The 20,135-nt window shown below is 46.5% G+C and overlaps 1 protein-coding gene across 2 annotated transcripts in view; it reads left to right on the top strand.

Annotated features, from left to right (window-relative positions):
* Positions 1-17,635, top strand: part of RAB6A (RAB6A, member RAS oncogene family) — a 43,010-nt gene extending 25,375 nt beyond the window's left edge. Inside the window, exons 3-8 of one of the 2 annotated variants that reach the window (XM_021550171.3) lie at positions 2,156-2,209; positions 3,751-3,856; positions 5,653-5,764; positions 6,478-6,571; positions 12,428-12,494; positions 14,588-17,635. In XM_021550171.3, the coding sequence (XP_021405846.1) occupies positions 2,156-2,209; positions 3,751-3,856; positions 5,653-5,764; positions 6,478-6,571; positions 12,428-12,494; positions 14,588-14,652 (498 nt within the window). In that variant the 3' untranslated portion in view covers positions 14,653-17,635. Of the gene's footprint in view, positions 1-2,155; positions 2,210-3,577; positions 3,684-3,750; positions 3,857-5,652; positions 5,765-6,477; positions 6,572-12,427; positions 12,495-14,587 lie in introns of both variants that reach the window. The other variant, XM_021550173.3, reaches the window with a different exon arrangement.
* The last annotated feature ends 2,500 nt before the right edge of the window (positions 17,636-20,135 follow it).

The following is a 20,135-nucleotide window of genomic DNA, read 5'->3' as shown; positions in this document are numbered from 1 at the left end:
CAGATCTAATGCCTGTGTGTGGATAATATAACAGTTACCAAGCTCTTTTAAACAACAAGTTGACACAAGCTAGAAAATAATACAAAATGTAAAAAAAAAAAAAAAAAAAAAAAAAAAGATGTTTACAAAACAATTTTACAAATCAGCACAGAGCAGTCCAGGAGAACACTCAGTGTTGCTCGCTCCCAGAATTCAGATATAAAAGTACTTCAGTTTCCTGAAGTGTGTCTCCTCCAAGTAGAACGTGTTTCTTGACTTGGTTACAGCTAGTGATGTTCTGGATACACGAAACTGAGAAAAATCTCTTCCCTTGTGCCTGGGGGGCGGGTTCAGGAGGTAAAAAAAAAAAAAAAAAAAAAAAAGGAAATAATGATTCTCCTTTTCCTCAGTGTCTATCCAAGGATCTCGTTGAACTGAGAGATTTCCCTCCTGCTTCCTTCAGTAATTCCTCCTTGCTGCTGCTAGGAAAAACGAGATGGGAAGTTCTCCCTGAGCTGTGAGAAGAGCCATGTTTCCACAGTGTGGGAGGGTTGGAGCACACGTCACTGCTTCCTCCCAAATTCCTCCCACTGTAATTACATGGACATTGAAGGCAGTTCTTTTATTTAAGCTGGGATTTTATCCTCCTCCCCCCAGTATTTTTCTTTTAGGAGTGCTTCTTTTCCTTACTGAGTTTGTGTCCCAGTTCTTCCTTGAGGAGCTTTCACCCTGTGTGCTTTAGGATGTCACCATGGAAAGGTGGTCTGATGTAATACATTAAATGATTGCAAAACCAGTGAGTGACACTTATAACAGTGAGAAATCCTAAGGGCTTCCAAGATAACTTGGATTTAGGCATCAGTGCTGCCTGCCCAGTTTGGGTGTTAATGGAGTTGGGTCAGAGCCATTCATCCAAACCCCTTGATTTTCCTGGAGTTGTGCCCGAGGTGGGGCCATACCCTCCTAGTGTGTGCTGTAGCTGGAAGAAGGAATCAGTCACAAAGCTCCAGGAATTTGGCCAGAGTCACACTGCCTGTTGGTGTCAGCCCAAACCAGACATTTTTGGATGCCCAGGATTCTCTAGAGACCCCTGAGACCCCAGTATTAATGCACCTGATCATGGATATCTGAAGCAGGAGGTGAGTTCAGGGATGATCTACTAGTTCTGGATGTTTCTGGCAGATTTTGAATGTATATTTTTCTGAAACCTATCATTTGAACATGGGGTTTTTATGTTCAGCTGTTAAAAATAGAAAGCTGCCATTTAGTAAAATACGTGCTGTGCATTGGATTCCTTCTGCTCACTGCTGGATGAGAGGAATTCAGCTGTGTCCCTCTGTCTTATCAGTAAGAACTTGCTGTGCTGTGTCAGAAACCCAAACATCTGCAATAAAGCCGTGTGATTGGAGGTGTTTATTTTACCAGGAGTCATTCCCCTCCATGGACATGCTGGGAATGATTTCCTTTGTGCTGTGTCCCCACATATCACATACCATAGAAGATCTGTTTTAGTAAAAGTCTGGTATATTGAGCATGCTGGAATCCACTCCTTGATAGTGCTGCTTCCCTGTGTTGTGGTAGGACAGGCTGGGAGAGGAGAAGGCTCCAGGCAGAGGTCAGAGCCCCTTCCAGTGCCTAAAAGAGCTCCAGGAGAGCTGGAGAGGGACTGGGGACAAGGGGGAATGGTTTCCCACTGCCATTAAGATGTTCTCCAGGAAGCTCCCACTGGTGTTGGGAAGTTCAGGTGCAGCTCTGCTACTTTAGGATGAACCAAGCTTTAGTTAGGGATCATGTAGGTGTCTGCCTTAATCTGCCTGGAAGAGTGAAGATCCATGGACATATTTGTCACTTGGGAAGAAGGCAGTGTGCCCATATATCCTGATTGAGCTTGGGGACACCAGTTTGTCACATGCATAAAAATCCCTGCTGCTACCCAAATAAATGTGTGGATTAAACTGTCAATATGCATGAACTGAAGTCAAGCTTAAAACCTTTTGTGCTTTAAGGAATTGTTCTGGTCATGGATATATTAAAGAGATTGCTTATTGAATCAAGCTGTATCTTAAAAATAAGTAGCCCAGCCTGTTTTTCTTGCAGCTTCTGCTGCTCCCCTGAAAATCACTGCAGGTGTTCCAACATTTTTTTAAGGGCTCTTGGTTTTCTCATCTCTTTACAGGCAACAATTGGCATTGACTTCTTATCGAAAACCATGTACTTGGAGGATCGAACAGTGAGTAAGATTTTGTTGCTCTTCTCTGTGAAAAGTAGAAATGAGGATCAGCATCTGGTTTTTGTGGAGCCCACACTTCTGAGATCACTGGGAAGCACAGGCTGAGCCTTCATCTCCCAGCTGCTTCCAGGCTGATGTGTGGTGTGGAGACACAGCAGTGGGGATGGGAAATTTAATGTCATCCTCTGTGAAGAAAGAGATGATACAGATAATTTGAGGGGTGAATGATGGTGGGAATCTGGAGAAAGAGGAACCATGCTTAACCCCTTTAGTTTTTGATGCCACAAGATGGGTAAAATACAAATTGTCAGATGTGGCCAGTTAATAGCTGGCTCCATCTTCTTAATACTCCTTGTTTAAAAATAAGGTGGCCTCTGATGAGTTCACAGATGAGACTTGTTTCCTTGCTTGGTGCAGTTTTAGCTCATCAAGTGAAATCACTCCTCTGTGCAAGCAAAGCTGTGGTTTAAAATGAGCTCAGATTCTTAATTAAGAAATTCGGCCTCAGTTCAGCTATTTGAAGAAACAAAACTGCAGTGCTGCAGAAGCTTCTGGTACTGGATAAACTCCCAATAAATGGGATTGGATAAACCCCCAGTAAATGGAATTTCATGGAAAGTGCCTGAGGATTAAGATGTGCTTTCCATGGCCCAGCTGGCTCTTGCACACCTTGCCAAACATGTTGTTTTTAGTGTGTCTTGCCTTTTCTTCCAGAGCCTTGCTGGTAAGAGCCATTCAGCCTCTCTGTGCACGTCACTTTGCAGTTTAGAGTTACAACAAGCATTTTATCCTTGAAAAACTGACATGAGTAGCCTTTCCAGCTTTTCCACCAGCAACCATCCTTCATGCTGCTGGAGGCTGCCTGTATGAATCCTGAGGAAGGAGAACAGAGCATGAATTTCTCCTGTAGGGAGAACTGCAGGTGAACATTTCAGAGAATGACTGAGACTGGAAAAGCCCTCCAAGATCAAGTCCAGGCATCCCCCAGCACTGCCAAGGCCACCACTAACATACATCCACACACTTCTGAGCACTTCCAGAGATGGTGATTCCATCACTTCAGCTGTAGCTTACTTGTTGGTCCTCTCAGTTTGGAAGCTGAGCCATTCCACTCCCCATCTTTTGGAAGGGAAGCATTTTTTGGGAAGCTGCACCCCCCCAGCTTGGCTGCTGTTACCTCTCAGGAGAGATTGCTGTAGGGAGACAGTGTTCTGCTGCTCCCAGTCCCCAGGCACCTCCTGCATGAGTTTCTCCTTTTTATTTAGCTACTTTTTGAAAAAAAAAAAAAAAAAAGAAAAAAGTAAAACATTTCTTTACTCTTTTATTTTTAGTGGCAGTTTGGCTTTTTTAATTTTCTCCCACCCACAGATCAGGTTGCAGCTGTGGGATACTGCGGGTCAGGAACGTTTCCGTAGCCTCATTCCCAGTTACATCCGTGACTCTGCTGCTGCTGTAGTAGTTTACGATATCACAAGTAGGTATTTTGCACTGGGTTTGACCTTTTTTCTTATTTTTCTTGCTTGTTTGACTGATTTTGTTAGGTACGGTTGCAATTATGGGACACAGCAGGTCAAGAGCGGTTCAGGAGCTTGATTCCTAGCTACATTCGTGACTCCACTGTTGCAGTTGTTGTTTATGATATCACAAGTGAGTGGGGGGAATTCTGCATTTCTAATACTCTGCCCTTTTCATCCTCTAGCTTAGCTTTGCATGTCCTCTCATGTCATCTGCTTGGACTTCATTCTGGCATGACAAAAACGTGGTTTCTTTGCTTGTTTCACACAAGCCCCGTGGTTGCTGCTGTTGTAATGTATAAACTGTCTCACAAAATGCCATTTTAACCCTTCCCTACCTCATTTTCTTCAGTCCTCCAGTCCTGCCTGCTCTTGTTGCACTCTTTCATCTGCTTTTCGGTCATAACATCATCTGTGACTTTTGGTCTTCATGTTCATGGGTATCTGAATTCTCAAACTGGAGACTTTTGTAGCTTGCTCCACTTCATTCACCCTCCCCCACCAAATGAAATCTGGGCATGGGCTGGCGGGGAGAACACATTAACATCACATTTTCCTTGGAATCAGCCACTCTCATATGCTGCAAGATGTAAAACTTACTACTAAGCTCTTACCCTTTAACAATTGCTCTTTCATTCCTTACTAAGGTATGTACATTTTTGTCAACTAAAATATTAGTGCTTCTTCAGCCCTGCTCCTTCTGTCCCTCCCCTCAGTCCAGACACCCCTTAACTTACCAGTTCCTGCACTGACAAAGAGCAGAAATTCTATTTTAGGGGAACTAAACCTGCAGACAATTTCAGTTCTAAACCAGGATTGACTGAGAACAATGGCCTAATTCTACACAAATGCATAAGGTCTTGTCCTTTGATTTATAAATACTAGAAGATTACAGCCAGGAATAGGGGCTTTACCTAGAAAAGCTCTAATTGTTAAAAATGGCACCTTCCTTTGAGCTAAAATTACAAGTTAGCTGTGAACTCTGAATTTTTTCCTGACCCAGCAAATTCAATATTGCCAAGCAGTAAAGGGAATTAAGGCACTGGCAAGTGATCAAGTCTTGGCTGTCTAGCATGCAATATATTACTTTGCAGTAGAAGCCATTAAAAAAAAAAAATCAATACTTTTCAAGAACTGCTGCAGAGGCCCCCCCTTTTTAAGTACTGAAACTACTTTGGCTGCTCAGATGCTCTTTGTGTCACTAACTGGCAAATGCTGAGCTCTGTGGCAGCTTCCCTCCAACTCCTTTTTCCCTCTGGGATGCAACTTCTCAAGCACTATAGAGTCTGAAATCTTTACCTTGCAGCTTTTAAGGGTGTAGCATTAAGTGCCTGCGAAGAGGTTAAATTTTTCCTTCTGGTTTTATGCAAAGATTTAGAAATTGTTTTGAAGGCAAGTGTTCAGTGCCATGGGAGTTGCTGCTATCTTGTATAACCCTGGGATTCCTTAGAGAAAATAAAAAGGGATTGGTTCAGGTGTACAAAATGCAAGGCTGGGATTGAGGATTTTTGAGAAGCAGGGGAACTGTAGGAACCTCTGGAGGTGCACAAGGCATGGGCTGTGAGGAGTGCAAAAATTAATCCCCACTCCCTACAGAAAATACTTCATGTTGAACTAAAAAAATAAGGAACCAAAACACAGTGATAAGACTTCTCATTTTAGGTGCTGTCAAAACCAAATTATAGATGGATTCAGTTCACTGTGGGGCTTTGAACCCACCTGTAATGAAGCACTTGCCCATCTGAAATTAATGCCAGAGCTTCTGTGTCCTTTAGTGGGGGTGATTCAGGGTTCCACTCGCTGATTCTTCATCACCCTCCTCTGCCGACTCCACAGAAAATGAAGCTTTTCTTTCCAAGTGCAGATGTATTTCCTGGTGAGCTGTGAGGGACACCTGCAGTGATAACCCTCTCCACTGTTCTCTGATAGATGTAAACTCCTTCCAGCAAACCACAAAGTGGATCGATGATGTCAGAACGGAACGGGGCAGCGATGTCATCATCATGCTGGTGGGAAATAAAACAGATCTAGCAGACAAGAGGTATGGGGGAATCATCCAGCTTTCAAATCCAGCTTTTCTTACTCTGCTGCTGTTTGCCCTTATTTTAAGGACTGTATTGTAATGTTTGTTTTTTTTTTTTTTTTCCTGGAGATGGTGTGACTAGAGAAATCTCAATTTTAAACCCTCTTTCTTTTGGCTAAGCCAAATTTCCATCACAGTTCTGTGAATGAGTTGAAAAACCATCATCAGCTTGTACAGATGTCAGGAGAAGAAGGGATTGTTGACTGCAGCCCACACCAGTGAATGAATAAAGTGGTTACAAATATTTGTTCTTAATGATGTTCTGCTTAATGGGTGGAACACATATCCAGGGAGAAACAGGACAAAATCCCTCCCAAATGAGATGGTTACACTTGGAACTTTGTTAAAACAGCTTGGTTTTGATGATTATTTTGGGACTGTGATTGCTAATTGTTCAGATATAAAAGCACAGCTTCCTGGAAAGGGATTTTGGGGGTGAACACTTGGCTGTTCTGTTGGAATGCTGAGTTCTGCTTGGGTGAAGTGGTGATACCTATCAGCAGCTGTACATTCCATGCAGGAAAAAAACCCAAAACCTTTGAGTGCTTTCAGATAAATCACTTAAAGGTTTGGGGTTTTTTTAAGTGTAATAAATCTGAATTATTAAGGTATTTGTCCAGATTTGGGTTTTATGAGGTTTCTCCCTCCTAACTCTGTGTTTTCTTCCCCAGACAAGTGTCCATTGAGGAAGGAGAAAGGAAAGCCAAAGAGTTGAATGTAATGTTCATTGAAACTAGTGCAAAAGCAGGATACAATGTAAAACAGGTGAGTGGCTGCTGGTAACGCCCTCCTTGTGGGAGGAGCACTTCCCTGGATCTTGGGACGCTTTGTCAAACGGGCCAGTGGGAATTGTAGTCCACACACAGCAAGCAACGCCTCAGAGCTGAATTGCTGGCTGAGGTTCTGAACGATCTCTGGCCTTGCGTTACATGATTTGGGACTTCCGTCCCCTTAAATAACAGGGGAGTTATGGAAGAAGCTTTGTGTGAACAGGATCTCACTTTCCTGGGTTTGTGATAATCCAGATTTGCTGTTTGGACTGAGAGTGAGGCACAAAGCTGGGGAAGCACAGGTCTGAAGACTGTTTGTGATTCTGTTTTAGTGAATGAAACAAACCAGTGAAGGAGGAACATGATGGCTTAAAATGCTTCCAGTGCACAGGGAGACAGAGCAACTGCTGTTCCCACTCTGTTGGAAGGCACTGGAAGTGGCAGAAAACATTCCTGGACAATCAGAGCTATTTATTTCTAGAAGATTATGAGTTGCTTTTGAATTGGGGAAAGCGGTGAAAGGTCTTTTGAACTGATGGGGCTGCAGAAAAATGAGGATTTATGTCCTGAGATGAGCTGTGGCTCTTTAAATCCAGACCTGGAGAACACATAAATTCATGGGTGTCATGGTCTAAAGGGGCTCAAGGAGAGCTGGAGAAGGACTGGGGACAAGGGGTGGAGGGACAGGACACAGGGAATGGCTTCCCACTGCCAGAGGGCAGGAATGGATGGGACAGTGGGAAGGAATTGTTCCCTGTGAGAGTAGGGAGGCCCTGGCACAGGGTGCCCAGAGAAGCTGTGGCTGCCCCTGGATCCCTTGAAGTGAACAAGACCATGCTGGATGGGGCTTGGAGCAACCTGGAACAGGGGAAGGTGTCCCTGCCCATGGCAGGGGGTGGATCTGGGTGATCTTTAAGGTCCCACCCAAATCATTCTGGATTCTGTGTGTATGGATGACATTCCATGTACATTTTATATATGTAGTTACACAAATGGTTTCTGTGCAGAAGGATACTAGGAGTGATAAAACAGGATTATAAACTACTTCACATTCTAGACAGAACTAAAGAGTCTGTTATTAAAATGTCCCTTGACTTTGCCTCTAAGTAGCAAAATGATTCCCTATATAATGGGATAATTATAGCAGTGTTACCTCAGAGCTGTTTCACCGCATCACCCACCATGGATGTGTTGGCTTCCAGGGTCCCCCAATTATCCTGTTACAACAGAGGCTGCCTTGTAATTAAGGTTTGGATTCTGTGCTGCAATATCTTAATGAGTGCTTAAACCCGGGGGTGTGCACCAAGAGCAGTTGCCTCACCAAGAACAGTGATGATGATGATGATGGTGATGAAGGAGCTCTGCACTCCCTGTTTCCTTCAGGGAGTTTCTGTGCCCTGTCACATTTCCAGAGGTTCTGTGTTACAGTGAGCAATATGTTCTTAAAATGTTTTTTTCCCCTTTTAGAGAAATCAATTTTGTTACTCCTTGTTATTTTGTTCCTTGTAACCTTGGCGTTCGGGATCCTGTGTCATTTAATTTTCAAGGCTATCAAGGGTCTCATACCTTCTACCTCAGAAGTCAACCACATAGAGCTGGCTAACCTGTGGAAGCCTGACTACGACACCAACTGTAGGTGGTGGGAAACCCATACTCAGGATTGAATCGAGCCCAGTGAATTCCTGTAACCTTGTTTAACAAATAAGGGGGAGGTGTTACAGTGAACTCATGGGTACTCTATTTCCCTTTCCGCGGGACCCTGTGACTCTGATCAAGATAACCCTGGACCCCTCCTTCCTGTCCCAACGGGGTTGACAGAGAGCCAGGGAAGTCCACCCTGTCCAAAGTCTGTATAGACCCCTGACATTTCCTGTTCTTCCTCTTTTGCCCCGCTCTCCCCTGGGACATCACAGAATAAAGAGAGCTGAACCATCATCTCTCTGGGGGTAAGAGCCTCTTTTGGGAATCTTTGCCATCTCCTGATATTCCTCCCTTCACAGCCTGCTTACCTCTAAGCTAGCCTAGGATATTTTGGGAGGCTGTGCAGGGGGGGGAAACATCAGCTCTGTAGCTAAGCCTCTGAGGGAGTTGTGGCTTTCAGGGCCAACTGGAACCCTGAGGATTTGATGGTGTGCACAGAGATGAGTGGATATTCAAAAATAATTAAAAATGGATTTTTCTTACAAGTTTTGATCCATGTATTGCAGGCATGGAGTGGGATTCTTGAGGATTTCAAAGCTATTCTATATTCTAGAATATTTGTAACTTTCATTTTTTATTAGTTTAATAAGCAGTTGTTTAAGCAATTATCAAAGGATGAGACCTTTAATACCACTGCTTAGGTAGCTCCCTGTTTCCTTGCAGCTTCTGTGCTAAATGGTGTGAATTTAATTTATAACTTAGTAATAAATTCTCTCCCAGTGAAATGGGAAAGTACAGCTGCAGAATGGATCTCCTTCCCATAACCTGTGTGAAATCCTTAATAAGCTGAATGCAAATTTGACCTTCCCATAACTGATAACTTCTCTCCACAATATATCCTCATCCTGCAGAACAATCACTATCTCAGTTAGTTTTCCTACAGAATTTTCATCCAGAAACAGCTGAATTTCTTGTCCTGCTCAGGGAGGGAATGACTGTGACTCTTCCAGCTGCTCCTCCTCAGTGGGAATCCAGGGGACTTTTGTCCTTTAGTGCTGCTTTTAGGTTCTGGTTCATCCTTTTCTTCTGGAAGAGATAGGAGGGAAAGGTACTGCCTCCAGCTCCCTGCAGATCCAGAGGGCCTGGCTTTGTGCTGGGACCCCAGTAGGTGAGATGCTCTGTACTTCCAACAGCAACTATTCCCATGCCAGGACCTTCCACCAGCAAGGAGGCAGAGGGAACTGTGCTGCTGCCAAGCTTTTCCTGCCATTCCCTGTGTCAGGAAAGGGGAGAGCTCTGAGGATGGCACCTCAGGGCTGGCTGCTGTTGGATCTCTGACTACAGATCTGTTTGCAGTCCCTGAGGTTCACATTTACTGTTCCTTCTGCCTTTGGGCAGGGAGTGTTGAAGGAAAAATGAATGGATATTAGGGAATAAAAGCGTTGGTAGTATCATTGTGGGGTTAAACCAGTGCAGCAGAGGGGAAAAGACTGGCTTTTGGATTCTGTAAAGACTGATTGCCACGGGAGCTTTAAGCTGGAGAAGAGAAATAGATAACTTGCTCCTTTTAATGCAGAGAGCTGTAGTCTCTGATTCATTCTGTCAGCCCTGAATAAGCTTTAAAAGACTTGGCGATTCCTGTTCTGTCTCGGCACTCTGTATTTCAGGGAATCTTATTGTTAGTCCATGGATTTCATGCCCAGAATATGTCAGGGTTCATTTTGATGTCTTGTAGAAGGAGAGGAGAGGGAGAGCTCTTGAATCGCTCCCTCCAGCAGTACCTGGCACACTCCACGCTGGCCCTGGAAGAGCCAGGGGATGAATGTGGTCCTTGGCAGAAGAACTTTCTCACGGCAGCAGCTCTCTGAGCACAGCCCCTCTGTGACCCTGTTCTCACAGAGTTGGGCTCTTTCTCCTGTCTTCTGATTCTTACCCATCTGATGGGCAAGAATTACCCTCAGAGTTGCGGAGAATGAGAATTAGGGAGAGATTTTTGTTTGCCTTGCGTTGGGGAACAGGTTTCTTGCCCGGCTTTTCCATCTGGACAGTGATCCTCCCATCCTTTCCATATTGCTGCTGGGGTGTTTATGCCTGCAGTCCTTTGTGACCCTGATCTGGTGGGATTTATTGGCTGGAGTAGCAGGAAAGGCACAGTTTGGCAAATGACTTGAAACTGATGGTGAGAGATGAGGCCTCTTTCCAGAGTTTCTATCAGGAAGCAGATTGCAGAGTTGAGTGCTGAAAGAGAGTTTGTGTGGCTTTTAGTCTTTCAGCTGCTGCATTTAACTCCTGCCTTGGAAAAAAGTCCTGGATGCTCATCAATACTTGTGTCTTTATACCCACACAAACATTGAAACATGTACATGTGTGTACAGACACACACTGGCTCGGGGCTGACAGCACCAGGAAGCTCAGAGGGCCCTGTGGGAAGGCTGCTTTCCAACCATCAGGAAGTTTCCCTAATTGGATTTATTCACATATGCTGGGGCTGATAAGCAGAAGGTTAATAAAAACTAAAGTTGAATTTTCTTAGTTGCCAAATTCCTATTTTTAGTCAGATAATTTAGGGGAGAAATACTGCTAAAAGCATCATTTTATTCCTGGTCTTAATGTAAAGAAAGGATTACTGTCTTTTAAATAGCCTTTCTGTCAGCAGTGTGGTTTAAATGCAGGAATTCCAGTTGGTTCCATCAGCTGAGGATTTTTTAAATACTCCTCACCCTTCCTCTGTGTGGACATTCCTGCCGTTGGTTTAGGTAGAGTTTAGCATCTGGAATTTTGTTACTTCCTGGTTGGCCTGTGAGGATTTCCCTGAGGTTTTCAGGGAGGCTGGAAGGTCCAAAGATTCATAGAAACATAGAGGGAGGCATACTAAGATTTCTTACTTTGGAATTGTTGGCTGAACTTAGGGAGTTACATCAAGTCCTGACTTCTCAGACCCATCCTTGGCTCAGATTCCAGTGTGTGCCAGATTCCTGCCAAGAAAGATCCCAGACAGACCTGGGGGCTTGCTCGTGGTGAGCTTGGAGGGGGCTGTCAAGCAACAAAGTTGCCTTGGGATGGTGGGAGCATCACTGGAATACTGGGAGCTCAAGTGGGGAAAGCCCGTTGGCAGGGACCTGTGGGGCTGGTCAGGTACCCACATCCCTGATGTAAACAGGCTGGCAGTGGCTTGGCTGGGTTTTCTGTGGAAAGTGGGTCACTGGGAATAAGTGGTTTAGCTTTGTGTCATTTGAGGAGAGGCAGGACAGCAGTGGAACACGCCAGGTCTGACGTCAGGCCCGCGGCACGCGATCCGGGACTCCTGTGCGGCACCGGGGATGCACTGGGAACATGTGATGGAGGAAAAGCATCCTGTGCAGAGGGGACAGGCAGCTGAATTCAGGTCACTTCTCCTGCATTATCTACAGGGTCCTCACCCAGAGGGCCCAGGAAGAGCCACGTGGTGGGAATTACAAGTCTGAACCTCAGGGGCAAAGGTAGGAAATGCAGGAGAGAGAATTGGTCCCATTCCATTTTGCCTCCTTCAAGTGGAATAAAACCATCAGGAGAATTGGGAACTCAGACCTTGCTGGGAAACTGGAGGTGGTGTTCAAGTGAGAGGCTTTGGATGCCTTTGTTCTGTGCTTTATACCCTGAATGTGGATATAGAAAAACCATGGAGTGGGCACCAAAAGATGAGGATTAGGTTTGGCTGCATTCCTTTATCTGTTCCATAGGAGCCTGAGCCACAGATAGGTGAGGCTTGGGAGAAATCCTTTCCATGCATCTCATTTTTTGACACTCTTCCGTGTGTGTCAGCTTGGCTGGTGTGGTGACAGGCTCCTTGATGGTGTGTTTGCCTTCAGCAGCATGTCCGTGCTCCGTGCTCCTCTGAAATCCTCTGGGGAGGTGTGAAAACCTAATTCCCACCTGCCATGGGGAGGTTGTTGGGGTCCATGGACATGCATGACAGGTGTGGAGTGAAATGCTGGATCCCACCCATCCTGTTTTCAGAGAAGGTGCAGGAGGTTTGCTGATCACAGCTCTCTGATCTCCACTAACAAGAGCTGTGCTTTGCCCTTTTCTAGGAATAAAGGTTATATTTGGTGTCAGGATTTTGGGGCTGAGCAGTGTAAATAGTGCTGGGGGATGTGTTGAGTCATTGTTTGAACTGCCTCAGCCGGGGGGAGCTGTTGTTTTCATCTGTTCGCTGTGTGGTTCTTTGCAGCTTTTCCGACGTGTGGCAGCTGCCTTGCCTGGGATGGAAAGCACACAAGACAAAAGTAGAGAAGACAGTATCCTTTCTGTGCCTGTGCCAGGCGTTACCCTGCACCAGGATAATCCACTGCAGCTCCTGGACATCGAAAAGAGAGGGGGAATAGGGGCAAGTAACCTTTGAGCTGAGGAAGGAGGATTGCTAGCTTGGAAGGCTTGGGAGCAGGGGTGCTGAGGGTGGAGGCAGCAGGGGAAGGAATGGTGATCCAAAAGGATTCTTTTCTGGTTTTTGAACGTGTGGAAGGTGGGAGAAAACAGCTGCAAAGAGGTCTGAACAAAACCCCCGTGGTTCTTGGAGACCTGACAGAATCCAAAACCAAGCTGTCCTGGAAGGGACCTCTGAAGCCCCTTCTCTGATCCTCCTGCTCAAAGCAAGGCTGACTCCCAGACTGAGCCAGTTTCTGCAGGTCTCATTCAGGGAAACCTGGGAAATCTCCAAGGATGGACATCCCATTAGCTCCTAGGGCAGCCTGTCACCCCAGGCAGCGTCTCTGTGGGGGGAGGAAGATTCAGCTGATGGGATCAGTCTCAGCCAAGGGAAAGCAGGTGGCTTGAGGGATGGAAAAGGCTTGAAAAGCAGTATGGCTGCACTGGAATCACCAAGCTGGCCAGGTGGGTGTGCTTGGAATAGCAGCTTTTCCAGGGTTGCTGGTTTTATTTGCAGCAGGGATCATGGAGTTGGTAAATAGAGGAGAAATTGTGCCTTGGAGGAAGGAGATTCCAGGAACTGTGGGAGTGGGACAAGGCTGGCACTGAAATTCCATCAGAGCATCTGATGCATGGGGAAAAGAAGAGTTTGGGAAAATGGGGATTGCAGCTGCTGAGTCACAGGCTTTGTGTGACTGGGACTTGAGTGATCAGAAATATTTGTTAAGGAGGTCCCCAAAAGGTTAATGAGCAATAATCTTTATTAATAATGTGGGATAGAGTGCACAGGCAGGGGCTATGGCAGGGAGTTGCATCAGCAGTCTCTAAATGGGAGTGCATTTAGGGCACTGGGAATTTGGCTTCCTGCAGCCTGCAGATAGGAAGGATGGATAAGGATCCTCTCTCCCAGGCAGCTGCATTAGGATTAATGGAGGCACTTCTGCAAAACAGGGAGGGTTCAAGGATCTTGACCCATTCATGTCCTGAGATGAAGCTGGCAAGGCTCATGTCAAGCGTCTCCAACTTAAACACACTTTAAGCTTTAAGTCAGCCTAGTGGACCAAACACTGGAGATGAATTGCCTGTCTTTCGTTTCCATTTCCATGTTTATTTTCTCCAAACCTCTTTAAAAAGCAACTTCAACCCCCTAAAGAAATAAGTTGGAAGCACCAGCTGTGTGATCTCTTTGCCTCTGTGTTCTGTGATAAGGAGAACGCTGGAGACTTGTGGTGAACAGCTCTGAGCTGGGGATTAGCATTCAAAGCCAGGGAGGCTGTAGCTGGAGGGCATCTGCTGGGAATTCCAGCGCTGCAGAGGGAGTCGCTTATCACAGGCAGGTTGTGAGCAGCCAGCTCTGCAATGACCTTGTAGGACATCAGCTGTCCTGGAAGGGGAATTTCAGGCTTCTGGCAGGGCTTTGCTGGCTGCGGGGGGGAGCAGAGAGGTTTAACTGAGCAAGGATTCGTGAGGAAGTCGGGCTGGCACAGCCGGAGCTCTGGGGGTGCACGCTGTGTGGTGGTGCCTGGGAAGTGGTGGAGCCCCCGTTCCCAGAGGGATTTAAAGACGTGTGGATGTGGCACTTGGGGACATGAGATGCTGGTGGCCTTGGCAGTGCTGGGGGACTTGGAGATCTCAGCAGGCTCTTCCAGCCTGAATGATTCTGCGGTTCTGCAGAAGCAGTGATCAGACTCTTCGGTGTATCCATCACTTGAATTTCCACAGCAAGTGATCAGTGGGGTTGCTGGGAAGAGCAGACTGGTTAGAGACGCGCATTGGGTTCTGACGTATTTTCTGCTGCAAATCTCATGTGCCAGTGCCAGGGCAGGAGGGGCAGGTGAGAAACCTTTGGTTTGGAGCTGGTCTTTTCCAGTATTTCAGTGGGAAGCACTGAAAATGCCATTCAGAATTCTGCTCTTGGTAGGGAAACAGAGTTGGAGATCAGTTTGCCTTAACTTCCTCCTTCCAGTGATTGACATAAAACTGGAAAAGCCTCAAGAGCAGCCTGTCAGTGAAGGAGGCTGTTCCTGCTAATACCATGTGGCTTCCACCTTTCTCCAGAACATCACTGCTTTCCCTCCCTGTCCTCTTCATTGACTGCAGTGTGAATATTGGCTTGAACCTTCCCCTTTCCGTAATAATGTATCGCAGTTCATCATCGCTGGCTGTCTCGTGGAGATGATCTTTAGCTTCACAAGCACACCCCCCACACATACACACACCCCAACAAAATGTCAGTGTCTTCATTATTTATAAGAAAAAAAAAAAAGCCAAAATACTCCACCGTATTCTAGGTATAACTTTAAAAAAAAAAAAAAAAAAACAAAAGAAAAAAAAAAAAGAAAATCCAAACAAAAAAAAAATAGGTACAATTTCTTAATATTTGTTCCTTTTTTAATATGTTATGATATTGCACTTTGAAATGATGGCAACTGAGTAAGTTTGGAATTGGACCTAGATGAGATGTATGTGCAGAAGAAGGCTTGCAAATCTGACCCATTGGAATTTCTCTCAGAAACTGGGAATGCGTAGACAGCAGGCAGAATCATGGGGGGAGGCAGCAGATGCCGAGGGTTGAAGGTTTATCCTTATAATTAAAACCAAATTAACCCCAAGCTCTTAATTGCGAGTCTGCCTGGTGTCCAGACCCAGCCTGGCCTTAGCAGGGCTTGGACACCGCCAGCTGCTGGAGCTGGGAATTCTCACCGAGGCAGCGGAGACACATTTCCAAGGAAGCATTACTGGGAAATACGGACGGGCTCTTCGGGATGAATGGCTTCTGGAGGATTTTGGGGGGAAGGAAAGGGTGGATGTGCATTAGCAAAATACTTGCAGGGAACAGTGAAATAGTGTTTCAAGTGCAAAATGAATTTTCAGAGTATTTTTTTTTTTCCTTTTTAAGTAGAAGACCAATGAAGTGAATTATTACTGCCCAAGAGACGGGAACGTAACAGTTCAGCTGTTTGGAAGAGAAAGCATTTTGCTTCTTTGTGTCTTTAGGGAAAATATTGAAATCAGGACTGGCACTAAAACCTGCCAAAGCTGATTGAAACCTTGGAAATTTGGGAGAAAGAGGGAAGAGCAGCTGGCTGCCCCAGCAGAGGGGGAATGGCACCCGCTTTTCCAGAGCGTGGGCATAGATCGGTGGGGAAGGGGTGTTTACTTTGATCTTACAGAATCCTAGTTGAGACATCTTAGATGGAAAGGGAGGGGCTTGAGTAGGATGGAAACCAACTTCTGATTATGCAGATTTATGCCTTTATTTTTTAGCTCTTTTTTTTTTATTTTTACGTTCAGTCTTCCAAGTTGGTTTAGTTTGGTTCTCTAGAGCTGTATAGTTTGGTTAAATAATTAGTAATTTAGTTTTCTATGGAATTAGGCTCAAAATTAACCCTTTTTTCTTTGATATTTATTTCTTGGCTTTAATTTTTTTTTACTCTTTTCAGTGCTGATTTTGTTGTTTTCCTTTGGCTGAGGAATCTGTGTAGAGCTTTGCTGATGTTGCAAGATGTAGCTACCTGAGAAACACGGAATGAAACACACTAGAAGTGCACCCTTTTAATCTTTACTAGTCATTGTGAAGTTGCTGTGTAAGTTAATAAACACAATTGTAAATACATTGTTTGGTGGGCGACTCTGGCCGAGTTACAGTGCAGGAAGGAATTCTTGAGTCTGTGTTGCGATTGTGATTTAAATGGACAATTGCAAGGGAATTTTCAGGCTCCTCCTTGGTTCTCTTCTGCCCCTCTCTCTACCATCTAAAATAACCACCCTGGGGGAGAGGAAGGGAATCTTCCTCACCACCACTTTCCCCAGGAAGCGGGCATAAAAGAGTTGGAATTCTTCATTCCTGAGGTGAATGCCAGGCTCATGTCCCGCCCTGGGTTTCTAGCAACTCTGCACAACAATAACTTAAAGGCAGAACGAGATGTAAAAGTGCTTTTCTAATGCAATATTAAAGGCGATTTTTTTTGACGTGGCATGTCTCGAAATAAACATCAATGATATGTGACAAAGGATCATTCTTTATTTAAAAGAAACTCTCTGGGGGAAGGAAACCTGGCTGCTTTTCCTTTGTTGTACTGTTCTTAACCGTGCTGAAATGCTTCATCCTGCTGCTTCTTCCTTTGCTTTGGTTTGCTTTTTTCTCCTTTGGTTCTCCATGCAGCTTCTGTTGGTCCTCATTTGGCTGTTCCCCACAAGCACATCCTTTTTTTCTTGCTTCTGATAGAACCAGCTCCCTCTGCTTCCCACAGTCCCAGGCTTTAAGCACTGGATTTAAGGAACTGGCTTAGTCCTTACGGGCTGTGATGGACCAGCAGCCTGGATGCTTTTCCTGGAACACCTGAGAGCAGGTTTGTCCAGAACTTGCTGGAAACAAAGGTCTGGAGAGCAGCATTCCCACAGCTCCGTGTTCAGCACGGCCTGGGGGCTGCAGGAGCACAGATGAGCCAGGTACGTTCAGTGCATGTCCTTCCTGATAGCCTGTGCTTAACAGGGCTCAGTCCTGTTCTCATCCCAGCTCTCCAGAGAGAGCACACTTCCAAGGTGAGCACAGGAGCAACGCGGTCTTTATATTAATTTTTTGGTTTTGTTTTGTTTTGTTTTGTTGTTGTTGTTGTTGCTTTGTTTTTGTTTTTCTTTGTTTTTTGCCATCTGTCTGTCAGGTTTTAGATTTAATTTTCTTTTGCTCTGTGGGCGTGGCCAGTGGGACCATGGGGACAGATGTTCTTAATGCTGACTTTTGTGCAATTTTTTTGAGTGAAGGTCTCGCCTCTGTTTCTTTTCTCCTCCCTGCTCTGGCTTGTTCGTTGTACAGTCCATCATGCAGCTATTCCATGCCTCACATTTTGTCTTGATAAAAGTAGTTGAAGAAATTGTGTAAGGGGAAAAAAAAGGTTCCTTTTCTTCATGTTGGAATGTCACTGGTACCTCAGCTCTGTTTGATAATATGAACCAACAACAAGAGAACAAATCCTTAGTGCTTGAACGAAATAAATACCTGTCTCATTGGAAAGCTCTGGGTCTCTTCTCTCAGCACGTGCAGCGCAGCGTGGGCGGGAGGAGCAGCTCCTTGGGGGGCTGAGGTGCTGCAGGAGGCTTTTGTGCGGTCAGGAGGAGTTTGGGGGGGCTCTGTGTCACCGGGGAGGTGCTGCAGGGGTGTGTTTGCTGTTGCTGTGGTGTCTCTGCCATTGTTTCCAGCGCCCAAGGAACGATGCCGGGGACGGAGCCCGGCCTCTGCAGCTGCAGCTGTGCCTTTCTGCTCCCTTCCCGCTCCTTGCATCCAGCTGCTGCCTCTGCTCCCTTCCCAAAGGCACCTTGTGCAGCCTCACCACTGCCTCAGCTGCCCTGGCACACGGGTGCACCAGGCCCAGCTTCCCTGAGGAGGATCCTCCTCAAGCCTCCTTCCTGCTGGAGATGGCATCCTGGTCTGTGGGGCCAGGGAGGTGAGTAAGAGCTGCTCTTTGGTGAGTTACCCTTTGCTTTCCTGAAGGAGAGGATCCTGGAATCACAGCATGGTTGGGTTGGAAGGGACCTTAAAGACCAACCAGTGCCACCCCCTGCCGAGGGCAGGGACACCTCCTAGCCCAGGTTGCTCCAAGCCCCATCCAACCTGGCCAGTAGAGAAGGGGAATTACCTGGATTTGCTGTGTGCCCAAACCTCGGTCTCTTGGTCAAGCTCTTTGCAGTTAAAAGGGCCATGAATAAATGGGTCGTGCAGCTGGAAAGTACTGGTGGAGATGTGCTGGAATTAGGGATATGGGAACAGTCATGTGGGGGGGACGAGTTCCTGGAGAAGGTTTTTGTCACCAGGGGGAGCTTCCCTTCCTTGTAGCCGGCACCTCCAGGTGCTGCCCTGGGTGGGAGCCTCTGCAAACACCACCTTCACCTCCTCGATTCCTCCAGGCTGCTGCCGTGGATAGCCTTGGGCTCTCACCTTCCACTGGGATCCCAATTCCCAGCTTCCCTCTGATGAAGGGGGTTTAGATTAAGCTGCAGGGACAGGGCTGCTATGGAGCAGGGAATGTGTGGGAAGCACCCACCAGCTCCAGAGGGTGCTCCTGGCTGCTCGCTCATGGCTGCACTGGGTCGAGCTCCCTCTCCCAGCCCAGCTCCAAAATCCAAAAGGGAGTATCTGGCTGGGGTTGGAGGGTGCTGATGGCTTCTTTGCTCGCTGGTGGGGCCAGCCCCGATGTTTCCAGGCTGGAGGAGCCACAGCATCCACCTGGCAGCATCTGCAGAGCTGCTGCAGCAGCCAAGCTGTCCCCTCGCTGCAGTTCTGCTTCCAGCGGCCGAATGCTCAGCAAATCAAAGTGCAAGGGCTCTCCCTACCTGCTGCAGCAGCACCTTTCTCCATGCTGGGCATGTCCCAGCTGCAAAGGAAGATAAGTGGGGCGGGCAAGCTGCGGCACAGGCTGCTAGCGCTCCTGCAGTCAGGGAGGCAGCTGCAAACACCCGGACCTCGGAGCAGCCTCTGCCTCCCATCTGTGCTGCCTCCTCCTCTGCTGCTCTTCCCTCTGCCTTTCTAGGCTTACTGGGCTTGGGGTTTCACCAATAGAATTGTTTTTTTCATCAGTTTGATTTTTCATCAGTTGGCAAAAATACCGATTTTATTTTCCTCCCCTCTTTAATAATTTTCCCCTTCCCCACCCTGGACCGAGTGCGTGGTGAAGTCAAATACGGATTTTTATAAAATATTTAGGATCCTCTTGTAGGAGCAGAATGTAGCTGACTGCCCAGATGGATGCTGGAAAGGCTGGGCTTGGGTGTGTCGGGAATTAAACTCCTGTGGAATTAACAGCTCTGCCCTTCCCGGGAGGATGAGTGGTAGGGAAGGGCTGGAGGCAGCTGGGTGATGATGCTTCTGCTGCCCTGCAGCTCTGCCCTGCTGGTGCTGTTTCCAAATCGAATTTTCCAGGCTTGCCACCTGTTTCTGAGGGTTTGGATATAAATTAGAGCCATTTGAATGCTTGCTGTTGGCCACCCGGAGAGCACGTCTGGAATTAGGATGTTATTAAAGGCTTGATTAAAGTTATTGCTAATTAAAACACTGAAGTGTCTCTCCCACAGCCAGGGGCTCCTCGGGTACAGAGAAGGGAGAAAATCGGATATATCCATACTCCCAGCACTGGTGATTTGGCACTGACCTTTCCTGCATTTATCCCAGCTTGGGAAGGGGGGCTGTATGAAAAAAGGAGGTTTGATCCTGACATTTCCTGAGTTGTTTGATTTCCAGAGAAGTGGGTTTGGATCCCAGCGAGGGTCACATGGCCCCCAGCTGATTCCTGTGCCATGGGATATTGTGGGATTAATTTTCTAGGCAGTTTGTGAGCACTATGGGCTCTAATGACTCGTGCCTGCTCCTTACTGCAGATCCTGTTTTTCCGAGGGGTTTTGGAGCTGTTCTGAGCTTTGCTCCGTGTTTGGAGCTTCAGCAACTCTCCCTGCTGGGAGAGAGGAGTGCTGCGAGTCTGGATGGGAGATGGGAATACAGCAGGTCAGCCCTGATCCCTGTC

Source organism: Lonchura striata, chromosome 2, assembly GCF_046129695.1.
Source record: "Lonchura striata isolate bLonStr1 chromosome 2, bLonStr1.mat, whole genome shotgun sequence".
Lineage (NCBI taxonomy): Eukaryota > Metazoa > Chordata > Aves > Passeriformes > Estrildidae > Lonchura > Lonchura striata.
The sequence above is the reverse complement of the archived record's forward strand: the minus strand, read 5'-3'. Positions and strand labels throughout refer to the sequence as shown.